At 37.2% G+C, this 17692-nt stretch overlaps 1 protein-coding gene across 1 annotated transcript in view; it reads right to left on the reverse strand.

Moving 5' to 3' along the window:
* The window catches only part of LOC127968161 (protein diaphanous homolog 3-like), a 331343-nt gene that overhangs the window by 74195 nt on the left and 239456 nt on the right, over positions 1-17692 (reverse strand). Inside the window, exon 23 of the mRNA XM_052569110.1 lies at positions 12805-12969. Coding sequence (XP_052425070.1) covers positions 12805-12969 — 165 coding nt within the window. The remainder of the gene's footprint in view (positions 1-12804; positions 12970-17692) is intronic.

Here is a 17692-nt window from a genome sequence, read left to right on the forward strand (position 1 = left end):
GAGGAATAACCTGAATTCATAATTCAATAATTTGAATAAGGGTATGAGTACTCCAATCTGGGTTCTAAAGAAGTTCAATATATTTACAGAAGTAAAGCACATATCCTGGCCTTAAAATGTAGTTTTAGCACACACATTCAAATACTGTAGATAAATGCTAATCAGTATTTTGCTTTTATATATATTTAGAGAAAGAGATAGAGAGAGAAAGTTTAGTCAGTTTAGTTTTTAAGCATTTTGTATTTATTCCAAAATAGTAACTCAACTCAATAACACTTTATTGTATTTAAACAATTATATTGTAACACTTTAGAATAAGGTTCCATTAGTTAATGTTAGTTAATGTATTAATTAACATGAACAAACAATGAATAATACATGTATTACTGTATTTATTCATCTTCGTTAATGTTAGTTAATGAAAATACAGTTATTCATTGTTAGTTCCTGGTAATTCACAGTGCATTAACTAATGTTAACAAGCACAACTTTTTATTTAAATAATGCATTAGTAAATGTTGAAATTAACATGAACTAAGACCTATAAATGCTGTAGAAGGATTGTTCTTGCTTAGTTCATGTTATCGAAAGAATTTAACTAGCATTAACTAATGGAACCTTATTCTAAAGTGTTACCAATTATATATTTTAATTATGAACTGATGTTCAGTTGTTCTTTTAAATTCAAGATGGATTCATGAACACTTCTCATAGCCAATCATAACCAGTCATATCCAATCATATCAAGTCAAGTCAAGTCTGCTTTATTGTCAATTCTTCCACATGCACAGTACATGCATACAGACCCCGGTGCATTCAGATAACACTTGACAGTGGAGCCTAAAAATCTAGATCAAATCTAAAATATAAAATACAACTATACAATACACTATACAATAAGAAAAAAATAATAAAAATAAAAATAAAGTTAAATAAAGCAGCGCGAGGCACATGGCAGATAGAGTGCAAACCAGTGAAGTTAACAAACAGTGCAGATAAAAAGAAAAAAAGATTGAAGTGCAAAAAGAAATAAAAAAATATCACGATGGAGGCACTGCCTCTTCTCACGTGACTTCCCCCCATTCATTCTCATTGACCACCCACCAAACCCATCACACACTCGAGCATGTCTGTTAAAACTCCCACTGCAACTTTACCTGCTTGTGTTGCTTTGGGACAGTTTCACTTTAGAAAAATGACTGATATATACAGTTTTTTTGTGTTATACTCGAGTGAAAAAAATTCTCTCCAAAACTTCTCTTAGAGGGGATTGACCAAAAAAAAGATGGCTGAAGTAGTGGGCGGCTGAAATAGACTTCGCTGTCTATTTTCTGCACAGCTCACGGATCTCTAACAGATCCAGAGTTGCAGCAGTGGTCCCCTAAATGAGTAGAAAATATGGCTATTGACAACAGGTCGGGACAGAGTATAAGTCACATGATAACGAGGCTTATTCCCTATTGTGTGCGGCGGATTACAGCCACAGTCTGCGATCACAGTAAATCCTGAGGATAGCGAGATGGAAGGTGGGCTAAATCAGCTTTCCTCTCCACACTCGTGTGACTGTGCGAACACAGAGCACTTTAAACACTTTCATTAGAATTAGGGGAGAATGTAAAGCAGCGGTGCGTGACCTCATGCTCAGTAGCACGGACATCAATATCAACACTAATACAAGAAGGGGATTCATAATGACCCTGCCCTACCTTCAACCCCTTTAGACTTCTAATTCCCTCTTTGCTACTTGTTAGTTTTAACTGATGTTGGCTAAATGCAAATGCAACTGCAACATTTTGCTAGAAGGTACTCACTTTCTTCTGCTACTCAAGTACTGAGTTTGATATAGAGTTAAAGCCTTCGCTGACAAATGAGGCAATTAAATAATTTGCATTCAAGCTGGTTTCTGCAACAAGTTGCCAAATTAGGCTTTCTACACAGGAAGTGATGTTGGCGATCCCCTGAACTGGGTTGAGAAGCACTACACAGAGGCAGATCTTGCTTAATGTGCTCCGTTTGTAACTGGTAGCCTCATCTGAACTGCATGTGACAGCTTAGTCAATGCAACCTCTCACGCAGCGGCCACCGGGTAAAGCATCGATAGCAGTTTAGAGTAAGAAATTGTCAACAGGCGCAACGATTAAGTCGACAGCACCTCGGTGTACGACAGCGCCAGCGTGAGTCAGTGTTCAGGAGCAGATTGGCCTACCCTGAACGCTGAGTGAACCAGTTATTAGATGTTCAATAACATCTCTGTGGAAAATGTGCAGAAGGCTGAGGATGTTCCATTATGCCTATTCAGCAGCATAATAGAAAATAATAACATAAGAGCTGGTCTAATCCCTGGCTGAACACCATGATAGAATACTTGCCGACAAGAACAGGCTCTTAGAGAAACGTCACAACAGAAGAAAAGTATGTTTCCATATTAAATGGCGTTATTATGTGCTTTTACACACTTCATTATCATAGCTATATAAAAGGTCAGCTTGCTAAAGTAAGAAAGCATTAAAAACATGGACATTTCTAAAAGAACTATGATTATTTTTATTCACATAAGCTTGAATTGTTACACACACAGGTCACAAAACCTGTTTTTAATGAATAGAGATGATAGTTTCAATTGTCTGAGGCCTTAAAGGATGCACTATATTGTGCTGATATTGATTCTTTTGGATACAGTACAGTGTGCCGCTAGAGATACAAGTAAATCTCACAATGCTGAATAAATACTAGGAAGGCGAAACTTTGGTTTGAATCAATAGTAATCACTGCTAACGCACGCACACCACTGATTAATTCAGTCGAATGTGAATCAAAGCCACTGCCCCAGTCACTCCTGGTAATGTTGATCTCACACAGTGTATAAAGCAGCCGCTGGCTGTGAGAGCTTCATAGATACAGGGGCATGGCCTGTGAGTGTGTCTGATGCCATGATGTGCCTCCACAGATACGGAGTTCCCTGCCACGGTGCTGAACAACGGTTATGATTAATGGCACTTTAAGGGACAGTTCATGCAAAAATCATGAAAAGTCGTCATTTAAATGCACTCATGTTGTTCTAAAACTGTGCGTCTTTCTTCAGTGGAAAACATATCAAGTGAAAAAGTATCATGAAAGTGGTCCATTCAATAGGCGCTATATTTCAAGTTTTCAGAAGGCCTTTGATGGATTTGAATTAAAAAATTCATTCATAATTTACTCACGGTCATGTGTTTTCAAACTCATAAGACTTTAGTTCATCTTCAAAATATGTGTAATGCGTCCTTTGTATGCATGTATATAATTGTTTAGATGCAAATGAAAGGCCAAATTAAATCTATTTATCATATAAACCAATGCAATCATAACTCTTTACAAGACTTATTATATTAAATAATTTGAATTTTTTTACAACACTTTATGACTCAGTTTATGATTCAGTTTTAGTTACCTAGAATAAAAAAATAAAAATAAAAAGTAAGACCTTGTTAAAAATATCTCAACTTGTGTTTCGAAGATGAGCCAAAGTCTTATGGGTTTGGAACGACACGAGGGTGAGTAAAAATTACAGTTTTTTATTTTTTTTGTGAACTATCAATTTAAGGGTGGAATGGTAACTGCTCTAGCACTAGGGAGTTTATGCGAGAAATAGCATTGTAGATGAGTGAAGTAATGATTCTCCTCAGTGAGATTTATTTTAATGAATTTGATGATCCAGTTCACAAAATACAATAACTGGCCTCATTTGTTCACAACTCACATATGTTTCTTATATTCCAATTCACGGATTTAATAATCTGCAATGGTCACGACCCACCAGCTCACTGGAGGGCAAGATTATTATTGAATAATGACTAAAATTTTTATTTGTATCTCACAATTATCTCAGCTATTATATGAACTACTTTTATGTTCTTAAGTTACCATTACATTATACTAAATTGTCATTTTATACTCCATGGAAGAAATTACAGTATCCATACAGGTTTGGAAGAGCATGAGGGTGAGTAAATGATGAGAACTGTCACTACTGAGTTGGACTTTTTTTTTTTTTAAAGAGTTAACAGCAGGATGCTAACGCTACATTCTTATGAATGCACACACACACATTCACAAATCAAGGTGATGAGAGTTTTGGGAGAGAGAGAAAGCGAGTGTGAGAGGCTGGGGCCCCACACACTTTGCTGTTAGCCATAGTCAGCATCCATGTATGTGTGTGTAAATGACTAATGAGGGGTTAAGGGGAGAATCCCACACACAGCTGAGGTGAGGAAACTCCTCAGAATACACTATCCATCTCTCTGCCCCCCACACACCATTACAAGCGTGTACTGATGAACTTTAACTGCTGGGCCATGCTCTCTCTGGACATACTGTACAACACCAGCCATCAACCTCTCTGTGACAAACCCATTTACAAGAATGAATCCCACACACAGAAAGCCAATTTGCAATGCAATGACAGTGAATCACATTGCTTCGGATGTTATAATATATGTTCTCAAAACTACAAGACAGACTCCCAGTGTTTGTCTGTGTGGTAACGGCATCAAACCATCTTTGGCACAGAACCATTTTGATGGAAAACATAGGAACAAGGGCGCTTCCGAAAAAAAGCAAAGGTGCAAAATGTTTGCATTTAGTTTCTCAATCTGAGCAAACTTCTGCACTTGTATCCCTTTGAGTCTATTTAAATCAGCATTCACTGTGAGAGACGACGCCATGTGAGCTGAACAAAGTATGTCGGAGAGAGTCTAAAATGCTGTTACAAGTGATTGATGCCTGGCAAACTCTAAACTCAAAGCTGGGGCTCTCATAAGGCATGCCTTAATATAGATCACAACAGCTGCCTGCCTACCTCATATAACCCTGCTAATCTGATGAAGCCACTCTCTCTACAAATCTGCTTGGCTCCTGCCAAGCCCAATGTGTCTGATTAGACTCCGCCCACTCTCCCAGTCAATAGGGGATTAAACTCATCGCTTCTCATATGCATAAATGGCCTGTAACTGTGTTAAGGTGGAAAGCGAGGGGAAAGAGATAAACATAGGTTGTAGAAATTAGGACGGAACTCTGCGGTCTCCCTCGCCCTCAAATCGTCTGTTTTCTCATTACAGAGCCAGTCTCCATTTTCTAGTCATCGTTTGAACTTAATTACAGCAGTCGTGCCAAGACTGAGGCCCTTGTTATTTCCCCCCTCGTTTCGAATCAAATTCAGTTTGACAGGAGACAATTCACGGATATACGCTATGCTATGGAGGGTTACAGTGGCCGAAGCTAATTTCACTACTGTAATTGCTTTGGCATCGGACGAAACTGTGCCATTTTGTTTATGTTAAAGAGCAACTTTGAGGCAAATTGAGGGAGAAAAAAACTTCAAAGCAAAATGCCAGACTCATCAAAGTCTGTAATCAAGCTTTCTGGACAAATATCCGTCAGAAAAGTGAACTGGTTTAAGTGATTCCTTTGTAACCTGAAGAGACATGACTAACTACACAGAAACAACTCTGGAATGTAAAGGGGTTAAAGGCTGTTAGGGTCTTGTAAAAGATTTTGGGGTGATGGTGTGGTCAATTTCATTTATACAATGATGACAAAATGTGTCAAAAAAAACGTTATTTAATGAAAAAAGAAGAATAGCCTTATGAAAAAAAAAACCTATAAATCTAATTAATTTTTTTTTTTCCTTCTGGGGTCTGAAATGGAAAAATTTGGGTCAATACTGCAAATTAAATACTATTTGCTGAATGTGTTTTTGTGCTGGCACTTTGGCTGGTTTAGGACTGTAGTGTATGAATAAAGATGACAATAAAACTGACTGTAAGTGGAAGCAAATCCCCGTTTTAATAAATGATTTATTGAATAATTCAAATCAAACGATACACTCAAATCAGCTGATTCAATAAAAAACTAAACAAGTGAATGGACCGTTGAATCACTGGCTCACATGATTCGTTCAAAAACAGATTCATTCAAGGAATGAAACACCGCGTTGCTCTACACACTGTTGTATAAAATTATTAGCATGATATTCAGAAAAGTACATTGCTTGTGCAATGAATTACAAAAACATAAAAACTCATACATGTTTTTTTTTTTCTTTCTTGAATTATAAGGGCATTCTAACTGCCTTCTATAGGGCTTCATTGTGCAGTGAATGCTTCTGGACTCGAGATGTTTTTGTTAGTTTTTTGTCAGTCTGTGACATACTCGTCAGCTCTCCTATCGTCTCTCAGTCCCTCACAGTCACATATAGAGCACAATAACATTTTGTCAGGGAAATGTCTTTAAAATTCTAATCAAGTAAAAATCATACCTTTTGTTGTCTTCTTTTCAAAGAACTTCAAAAGCTTTTACAGTACATAGTTCTGATTGGCCAATCACTATTATTTAGTTCGTGAATGATCATAAGTAGAGAATTTAAACATTTAATTTGAACTATATATATAACATAATGCACAACATTATTAATCCAAAGGAGATGCTGGTTTCACAGTGGGGATACTTTTTGCCATTTTTTTTCAATCAGGGGGATGCTACAAGCCAATGGTTTTGCTTATAATTTTAAATGACAGATTTCATCTTTTTTTTTCTCTCTCTCTTTGTTTGCAAAACTTTTCCTACTGTGTTGAGTTGACTGCAAAATGTTAAATGAAATTTTGAATTTTCACGAATAAAAAATAACAAATATGCTAAAATCTTTGTACAACAATTTTTTTTTTCTTTTGTGTTGACATCAAAATGTAAACTAATTTGATTCTGGACAAGACAAATAACAAAGACATTTTTTGTGCAGACTACATTTTTGTTACATCTGTCTCTTTCAGTAAATGTCTGTCTCTTTCACATTTCAGTTTAAATGTGAGATTCTGCAAACGAGATGTACATTTAGCCGGAACGGTCAGGTCAGGAAGAAAATATTAAGTGGACAGTAGGTGAACAAAGAGTAAATATATAGCGGGAGCGGGGGGTGCAGATGCCGAATATATCCTTATACAGACTACAGCCTGAAGCTCCCTTTTTATGTTACACATTGAAAAACCAAAATCTGAAAAAACTTTAAAAAGCACTTTAAAAAATGTTGCTATTATAAATGTAGCCTAATTAATAGTAACAAGTTGCGTTTGGACAAGTGCATTTATATCCACAGACTGTTCCTCAAAAAACAATTTGTAAAGGATCAATATTTAGCACAACTCACCAGAACGAAGCAATGTTGGGGCATGTTGAGCTTGGCTTGTTCTTTCTGCAGCTTATTCGTGTTGTTATTCTTTTATTGCGATAAACCCCCATACTGCGTGATTTTCTGCTTCTTCATTGTGGTAAGAAAAAATCGCCACAGCCCTAAGTCAAAGTGCTCTGCAATTTCTAAAATTAGTGTAAATCAATCTTATATTGTAATTGGACATACATGGGGTATAGACAAGTCTAATAGGGAGGTGCTCTACAGCTGCCAAATAGGTCTCTGTTAGCACAGTTTAACATCAAGCAAAGACAGGAAGCAGTCGATTCTCTTTTTTTAACAACGACTGCCAAAGTCTTTGATTGGGTGCTGGCTATTTGGTATTAACTTTTATTCAGCTAAAAAATATATTAAAAAAATAAAAATGAAGATGATAAATGAAATGGCAAATTCCATTACAGGGTTAAAGAACTAATTACACTGGAAAAACCTAGTAAGCAGTCCACATCGGGATTTTTTAAATCGGGCCCTGGAGTCCTACAGTTCTGAGAATTTAGATTCCACCCTGATCAAACTCACCTGCATGTAATTTTCTAGTCTTGCTTTGGCATTTGCCTACTTCCTTACTGTATAGTAAGATAAAAACAAGTACCTGGATGATACTTCACTATTCCATAAGACCAGAGACAGGAGAGGAGTTGTGAATGGCTTTCAAATTGTCTAAAAGACTCAAAAGACAGTCATTTATTAACAGATTTGATTTACTCAAATTAAATATTAATCCTTAACAATAAACAGCATATAAATAAAAATGTTACAGAGTGAAATGTCAATCCAGGAAGTGGTAAAGCACTTTGAAGCTTTGGGGGTGATGATGAAACTGATCTAATGCATCTTTGCTCTGATCATCGTACTGAATGTGATCCAGATGTAGTATTTGAGAAAAATGTGAATTTCACAGCCTTTTTTCTTTTCTTTTTCTTTTTTTTTTAAATGTTTTTTTTTATACTGTAGATCATGGGATTCTTTTTGACTTTTGTAGGAGTGGGGATGATTAGGGAGCTTACTTTAAAGTGGTTATCTTCCCATCTACATGGAAGATCTTTTGCAGGTGGAGTAAGGAGGCTTTATTTCATATCAGCATATATGCTCAAGGGTTCCTCAAGGTTCACGTCTAGGTCTTGTTTCGTTCTCCTCATATATGCTTCCTTTGGGTTTAATATGTCAAAAATTGAATGTTGCTTATTGTTCTGCTGATGACTTCCAGGTGTATTTGCTCCTACGTTGTAACGATGACTCTAACATTACAACTTTGTTTTTTGTCATTTTGGGCATCCTGTACATCTAGGCCCCTTAGCCACTAATGTCAACACTCAAGCAAGGAACCTTGGTGAAATTTTTGACTCTAAGTTGAAATGTGATAAACACACCAAATATGGGGTGCCAATTTGTAATCAGATTGCATTTTTAATACACATTTTGGTAGTATTTAAAGATTGGGTTAGCCAAACTGCTTTTGGTCTATTTCAAATGGGTGGATGAGCAGAGAGGGGCAACCCTTATACACACATGCACACTAAAAGACTCGGTGAACTCATAGTTCAATATAAATTGACTAATACCCAGTGCACTAGGGGCTCAGTGCAAGGGAGGGCATGTCCAACATTAGCATCTTTTTGAACGTTAAGTGTTGAGGATCACACAGAATGAACCGTATGCAGCAGAATGTTCACCTTGACACCTGGTCTGTCTTTTATGACTAGGGCAGCGACAACAGTCCAATGTTTTGATGTGTTTGTGTGCCTGCATGCAACTGTGGCTATTTGCTGATAAGACAGAGCTGCCAGCTAAAGGTCAAAAGTCAACTGTAGTAATGAAAGAGTGCTGGTTGCCACAGCAACTCCCGTGGTACAGGATTATGGGGTGTAATTCAGAGGTTTGGCAAGGCTTGTGTATCTCTCTTGAGCTTGAGCCTCATAATGAAATACTGCTTATAACTGCTTTTTGTCATGTTTTCAGCATTTTACAATTAAGTATATATTACTAGAACAACTTGCAAGAATATGCGACAATACTTGCCCATTGAGCAAAGGAGAATTTCATTTGTCTTTCACTTCTCTACTTTTTTCTTTACTTTTTGGCCCTTTAATTGTAGATTCCGCTCAATGGCTGACTTCTATTTAATAAAGATGCACTTTCAAAGTGTATTATATTATGCAGTCTTGTATGTTGCGTCAAGTAAATTTATCTTGTTTAAAGAATATTTTGAAACATGAACATAAGACTAAAACAATAACGAAAACAGTAAAACGCTTATTTTGGTGGGGCATTGCAAAGGTCTTAGAATTAAATCACCTACAGTAGCTATACAACATTGCCCAAAATGCAGCTGATGTAGCTCACTGGATTCAGAAACACAGTCAATATTTGGAGGAGAAGTGAAAGGAGGTGAGGAGGTGAGGTGCGATCATCATCCCTCCCTACACAAATTCAATTATTTACAACAGTCTGATTGGCAGGAATGGTCATTTGCTACTGCAGAAGCATTATTATTTTCTTTTTCTCACCCTTTTTCATTTAATTCTCCCACATTAGTCTGTCTCTTACTCTCTATTTTTGTCTTTTTTCCCTTCATTTTTGTCAGTTTTCCACCCTAAGAAAGAGAAAAGAAAAATGGGGTGAGAAAATCATGTTTGTGTGTGTGTTTGTGTGTGTGTGCGTGTGCGCGCAAGAATGTGCCCGCACTTCTGGGAATCAGAGGAGCAGCAGCCAAAAACAATCTCCATCAAAACCCAGAAATCCTGTCAATGTCATTCTGCAGAAGAAGTAGTCAGAACCGAGGAGAAAGCATGAGAGAGATGTTATTGAGAGGATGACTAAGCATGTGTGGCTGCAGGTCTGCACGTGTGTGAGTGTAGGAATGTGTGAGTGCATATAGTGCTGCAGTAAGGTGAGTATGTATGAAGTCCTGTAGCCTCCTGCTCTACTGGTAGTCCCCTGCCACTCCTCAGCATTGATTTAAACAAGCTGCTTCTGAGGGCTGAAAACTCACTGACCTGGAAAAGGGCTGAAAGAGGGAGAGAGGGACATTCTGTTTGAGGGTGAAGAGTGAACAGGGAGAAAGAGAAGCAGAGGACAGGAAGTGCGGGACACAGAAAGGGACAGAAACATCTGGCTACATACCTTATATTTAAAGTTAACATGAAATCAGAAATGACCGTTAATTTCTTAATTCACATTGCTACTGTTATTGTTCAAAATAGTGAGACAATAATTAAATGTCATTAACATCAGTGCTGTACAAAATAAATAATGAATATTATAGTAAATAATTAAATGTTATATAATTACTTTTTATATTCTAAATAATAACAATAAAAATAAAAATAAAAAATTAGAATACATAAATATGATAAAGACATCATGATTATTTTACTTTAAAATAAATTAATGAAATATTATTTATCCTTTCTTTTTTTTGGAAATTTTCAGAAGACCCAAGTTTGAAAACCCTTGCATCAGTCAACAAATTGATGATGCTGATAAATACAGATTTATAGTAGTGTATTTAATTATTATAATAAATTACAGAATGATATATTAATTTAATAAATTGAATGATCTGTCCCTCAATATTTATATTTTGACCCTCACAATCGAATCCAATCCTAAAGTTTAGGAAATGACCGCCATGAAAATGTCTCCAGATCTCTGGATGCAACAGCAGTGGCGGAAACAAAGAAAGGCCTTAAAGATCTATCCAAATGTGTTTGGAGACCTTAAATGGTCACAAACTGCAAGTGGTTCATTTCATCCTTAGAAGAAGTACAGTTAATGTTGATGGCCACTGACTGTTCACACAGAAGCATGCTTATTAACATATTATGCTATGAATAGGTGATAGTTCAATGATTTCCTATCATGTTTAGACTCGTTTTGCTCCTCATGATACTAATAAGTTTGAAAGAGGTTTGTTAAAGAAATATTGTGTGGGTGAGATGTTAAAGACACTCTTTAACTTTGTACTTTACTGTATGCAAATGAGTTCCACACTAGGACGGGCAACGGGGAGTCTTTTTTTAGGTTAAAAAACTGAGGTTTTTCTAATCTGTTAAGATAATATATCTGATAAACTCACAACAGCACCTTGAGTGATGTGTGACTCAAAAATCAAAATGTCTTTGGTGACTTGAGTCTCACTTACTACAAAAAGAGTGCTAAAAACACATTACATTCTAACATCGTGACATTATAATCTAAAAACAAAAATAACGTGTCTTACAGCAGAAGTTCAATTAATTAAAATAAAAATTAAGTTAATAAACAAGAGCACATATTAATTGCATCATATTTTGATTACCCCATTATTGCTATAAAACACACTTACTTGTTGGTATAAAATTGTACATATGTCATTCTATTGTATTGCGCTCGGTCTAAACCGCTTGTTCACTGACGTCTTTGAAGTTTAGCAAAATCACATGCAGAAGGCTCCGACAAAAAGGAAACATTTACATGACTTCCTAACATTAACAAATGGAGAATATACTTGAGAACTAAAGGGGAAAAAGCACATCTCAAATGCATTAAACAGCACAAGTAGTGTCTCTATCAGGAGCATGTGTCTGAGCATTTGATGGGGACAGCAGCTTTAAATTATATATGTCAACTATGTCTTGCAAATAATTTTAAAGCTCTTAAAATAAAGCATGTCTCATGTTTAGGACAAATTGGATGATGCACTTTCCCCAGCAGCTCACTCTGTGATATTTAGCAACTGTACAGTATATCGATATTGTATTGTCTCATACCATATCGCTTATAAAAACAACTTGATATACCATGCAGCCTTACAATCAAGAATTGTCTTTTAAAGATGACAGCCTGCACCCTTCACGCTTCATTTTTCAGACTGCTGATTTGGGTCAGTCACAACCCCTATCGAGCTCTCTGTAGCCTTGTTTGACATCGAGTCCAAAAACTCATCAAGTATGACTGCAGACCGCACAGTTCCATGTCCCTCACTGCACCAGGGACAGGTTTCAATGATGCGCCACAGGAGTGCATTATCATGCATCTGATGGCAAACCCACCGTCAGCTCATTCCCCAAATTTCAGCATTTCCATCATGAAATCATTTAAAATAATAAAGGCGATGAGATTCGTCTCATCACTGTAGCAGCCGAGTGGAAAATAACTTTGCATTTCAAATAGCTTTTCATAAAGGAGACAGGCAGCTTCTCTTTTGTCAGATTAGTGCACTAGAACCTTCAGAATGGGAATGTAGGGAGTGTGTGAAAGCACATACACACAATCACACTCAATGACAGTAAGTGGAGACAGAAAGCGCTCAGTCTCCATTTGTGTAACCTGCACATATCGTTTGAGGGTGAGCAATATTTGGCCATTAATCACCCAGTATTCAGTCTACTTGTGGTGACTCCTCCTGTTTGAGTAGGTCAGGGCTTGTGGGCCAAAGGGGTGAAGGTTTGGAGGAGAAGGAACCAGATTATTCCCTGTAAAGCAACTGCACAGCTGCAGATCCTGCAAATACAAGCCAGTCTCAACCTGGCACTGACATGACACCATTTCATAAGGTATAGCAGCTGCGATTATGATCTGATTCAGAGTGGGCGGCTTACCATGAACATGGCTCTGAAGTTGCTGAGGTCAGTGAAGAGTTCCTTCAGAGAGGTCTTCTTGGGATCGATGGCAAAGTATGCCAGCATGTTGAGGTAAAGGGTCACCATATTACTGTGCATGACCACCAGCTTCTGGTACTGATCTCTCGCCTGCGTGGAGAAACTGTGAGGAATCATCGTCAAGGACAAAAATCTAGTATTGGAAAGTGAGTGCGCAAATATTTTGTCAAAGTTACAATTTTTTAAAAAACAGCAAATTTACAGAACAGCAAATCACACTTACTTTGCAATGTTGTTTACTGAACACAAGTTCAATAAACCAGCAGTGATTTATACAATTATTTAACTTTTTTAAGTTCATTAGTGCAATGCACTTTCATTTCAGAAAGGATGATGTGAAGTCCCAGAAATAGTTTGTGCTAAGAAGGAACCAAAATGAAAACCATTTTTAATCCCTGATCGCCTCGCTACACACCTATAATGCAACACTTGCTACAGAGCTGTGAAACCAGCACATTAAGAAAAAAAAAAATGCCAAGACACATATACAGCTATAAATAGTCCACACAGAAAAGTCCAGTTTATTTTAATTATGGTTAAACTGCTGCACTTGCACAGAGCCAAGCGCTGTATCCACGTCTGCTCTTTAGCCAATTAAACTGTGTCTATGTGTACAGTAGGACCCAATGCAAAACATGTAATTTATAAGGAAAGAATACACACACAGGCATTTTGCTAATCAACAAACATAATTATAAACGTTTAAAAAGTACTTCCAGTGAATACAGACAGCCATTTGAACTAGTGTTTATGTTCCACACTCACTGCATTACAATTTAATGGTAGTATGTGGACTATGTTTTTATGGTGACCTTTATGGCCACAATGAAAACCTACAAATTAATTCAGATCTTAGAACCTTATCACTTTCTGAAGATAATGGGAGTAGTGCTTTGTGCAAAACTCACCACCACAATATCAACACAATTGCCTACTGGTTCAAGGTCTGTCCATCTCTATGATTAAATTTGTTTTCAAAGCGACTTACATTGAATTCAACAAATACATCAGTTAATGCTTTTTTGGGGGTTAAATTAAAGCCATGAACTTGGCGTTTGCAATTGCCATTTTAGTGCTATATTGTTTGAGCTGCAGGAATAATATTCTAGTTTGGTAAATATTGCTCAGGTTCTTCAATGCAGATCTATGGAATTATTTTGCTCTGCCTTTATTCTCAACTTGTTGTATAACCCAACATAATATTAATAGTTGCAAATGGCACTAATTAACACCCTACTTGAAATCACTCACATATGTCATGCACACACTGTCATATGTTAACATGCATAAGCACACTGAAATATCACATACTTTTAACATGGATCTGGTGTGAAAAAAAAGAATGGGCGATAATATTTGATGATCAAAATTTTCCCGCTTGGAATGGAAAGTAAAACCATCTGCATCAGCAGTCAAAGAAACAAACAAAGGCAAAAAGGAAAATATTTATATACATACATAAGCGGACTTGGATTTAGACAGATTTTTTTAACAGTATATAAAAATATTCAGATTTTTTACTGCTGTATGAATGAAGTGTTTTAACTAGGATCAGATATTTACGCTCAACTGATCTACAACTCACAGATCGAGCCACATCACATCTATAACATGATTTCTCACATATACAAAAGCACATACATGCACTGACGTGGTGACTCTTACACACATGCACACACTCTGACATGAAAGAGGGGGAATCTGGGTCTAATCCTTGCTGTCAGGTCAGAAATGCCTATGCAAAGACAGCAAGCTTTACTCCAAATTTCATAGTAATATTTTGACTTTGATGTGGTTTTAATTAGTAATCCTGTTTGAAGCTGGTGCTTCACATCACACTTAAAAAAAGAAGAAGAAGAAAAAAAAGACTTTGGATCAACGTCCAAAAAGTTTCTCTTTTATACCGGCATTAGCTTCACAGTGTATGTGTGTCTGTGTTTATGAGCTGGCTGCAGGGTGAACTGTTCAGCAGTTTGTGCTCTCAGATTGACTAGTGAACGGCACCACGACAGCACAGTCACACTAAAAACAGATCTGGAGTTAAGTGACAATCTCTCCTCCTGTCATTCTCAAGTTAAGTCCTTCAAAATGCTTTAGGGTATTCTGCTCACTCACTCTAAAGTGCATCTGATTTATCAAAGCTGCCTTCATCTTCAGCTCATGTTAGGACAGTAGATCTCATCTGAGTGTGCTTGAAGACAACCATTTAGATGAAACAGTGACTATGTTTACATGTTCATCAATAATGCAGAGTAAGGACTTAAATTAAGATGTTTACAAGACACTAGCAAACCTCTTCACTCCTGTTTACATGCAATTTTTACTATTCTGATTTTATAAGTAAGTAGTGGTGAGGGGACACTTGAACTCAACTCTGTTCAAGAGATCAATAGATATGTCTGTGATTGGCTACAGTGCTCAATGCTGCCAAAACAGGTTGCAACTAGAAACCTTTGAAGCTCTCCTAAGTGCAAACACTAATACGCATTAGAGCATTTCCTACTTTTGCAGGCTCAACTGAGAGTGCTTTTTTTTTTTTTTGTTGCATTTTTCGTTTGAGGGTGCTTAGCAAAAAAATGTCACAAAGTTCATGCATGAAATTGTGTGTAGAATATGCGGCATCCATGTGCGTCTGAGCACTTGCACACTTTGGCCAAAGCTGTGATAATGCATTTAGGGCATTTACATGCCAGTTTAGTGTAATTAAAATTGGCATACGCCACTTAGATTTATGCGATAATGGTTACAACGATTATGAACATAATCGAATTATTTTGACGTTTTGCGTTTACATGAGGTCAAGTTTAAATTGCAATAATGCCAGTATAATTACATTGTGAGAGTGCATGTGAACATATTCATTGCGCATGCTACCCACACAATAAACATTTAAAATACATATACAAAAATAAATGTACATAGTATATATTTTTTATGTTTTAAATGAAGTTACTTTATTTTAAAGGGTTACCCCAAAATGAAAATGTTGTCATTAATCACTTACCCCCAGGTCGTTTCAAACCTGTAAAAGCTTAGTTCATCTTCAGAACACAATTTAAGAAATTTTAGTTGAAAACCGGGAGGCTTGTGATTGTTCCATCGACTGCCTACTGAATTACACTGTCAAGGTCCAGAAAAGTATGAAAGACATCATCAGAATAGTCCATTTGCCATCAGTGGTTCAACTGTAACATTATGAAGTGACAAGAATACTTTTTGTATGCGAAGAAAACAAAAATAATGACAAAAATGTCTCTCTCACCATCAACCACTGCACCATTTTGGAGAATATCCCCTGAACGCAAACTTTTTTAATCCAAAATATATTAAATTGTGTTTCAAAGACGTAAAAGCTTTTATTGGATTGGAATGACATGGGGGTAAGTTATTAATGAAAAAAAACTTTCATTTTGGGGTGGAGTATCCCTTTAAGGACATTTTTCTTTTTTAAGGCGTTGTAACTACAGGAAAAGTAATTAGTTAGATTACCCCATTACTGAAAAAATTACGTCGTTACCTAACGCCGTTCTTTTAAATGGTGTTATTCCAAACATTGTATATGAGTCAGCCAGACAGCACTGCTCCGTTTGCAGGAAGTCCAGAATGCAGCCGCTAGACTGCTGACAAGTACACGCAAGCATGAGCATATTACACCAATTTTATCGTCGGTTGTCGGTGCGTTTCAGAATTTAATACAAACTTTTATTATTTGTTATTAAATCAGTAAATGGCCTGGCTCCACCATACCTTGCTGGATTATTAAAATGCAACACATCTGCTAGATCTCTTAGGTCCTCTGATCAACTACTTTTCACCATTTGTGGGAAGTTGTGGCCTAGTGGTTCGAGAGTTTGACTCCTAACCTTAGGGTTGTGGGTTCGAGTCTTGGGCCGACAATACCACAACTGAGGTGCCCTCGAGCAAGGAATCGACCCCCCCAACTGACCCCCGGGTGCCGCAGCATAAATGGCTGCCCACTGCTCCGGGTGTGTGTTCACAGTGTGTGTGTGTGTTCACTGCTGTGTGTATGCACATTAAATGGGTTACATGCAGAGCACGAATTCTGAGTATGGGTCATCATACTTTGCTTTATGTCACTTCACTATTCTCAGATCCAGACTGAAACTTAGGGGTGATCAGGCTTTCTCAGTCGCCGCAAAATTTCTATTTTAATGTATTCCTGTGATGACAAGGCTGAATTTTCAGCAGTCTTCAGTGTCACATGATCTTTCAGAAATCATTCTAGTATCCTCATTTTCTTTTTATCAATGTTCAAAACAGTTACTTCTGTATTCTGTAACGTCAATGCTGTTTTATATGCATTAGTATGCTAGTGGTTGTGCTGAATAAAGCAAAATCACCGCTGTGTGGTAACTACTGTCCTAGAAGGCAATAGTTTGTTTTCAATCTCACCTCAACCTGACTTGAATAATCAGGTATTCCTAGGCACGGAAAAGTGACTATAAGCCAGAACTATGCTAACAAGTGCACACCTAGAAACTGGAAAGAGCTGCTTTAACCCACGCATCTCACTCCAGGACTTAGTATAACAGGACCTCCATGACTTATTCATGATGAAGACGTTATAAGGGAGGGCAGACTGGCTGGCCAATGATGCTTGTTTGGCATACACGTGAAATCTTTAGGGAGTTCTTCCGGCAGCATATGAACACAGATCTGTTTTGTGCGTCTCCTCTGCTGTTTTTTATACTCTGAGTTCATTCACGCCCTCCAAGCACACCTGCTTCGCTCTCTGATTAGAGAAAGAATGGAGCGCAGGGGCCATGATCAGCTAATGAAAGGAAAGACGGTGTATGAAAGCGAGAAA

This window comes from Carassius gibelio, chromosome B11, assembly GCF_023724105.1.
Source record: "Carassius gibelio isolate Cgi1373 ecotype wild population from Czech Republic chromosome B11, carGib1.2-hapl.c, whole genome shotgun sequence".
Taxonomy (NCBI): domain Eukaryota; kingdom Metazoa; phylum Chordata; class Actinopteri; order Cypriniformes; family Cyprinidae; genus Carassius; species Carassius gibelio.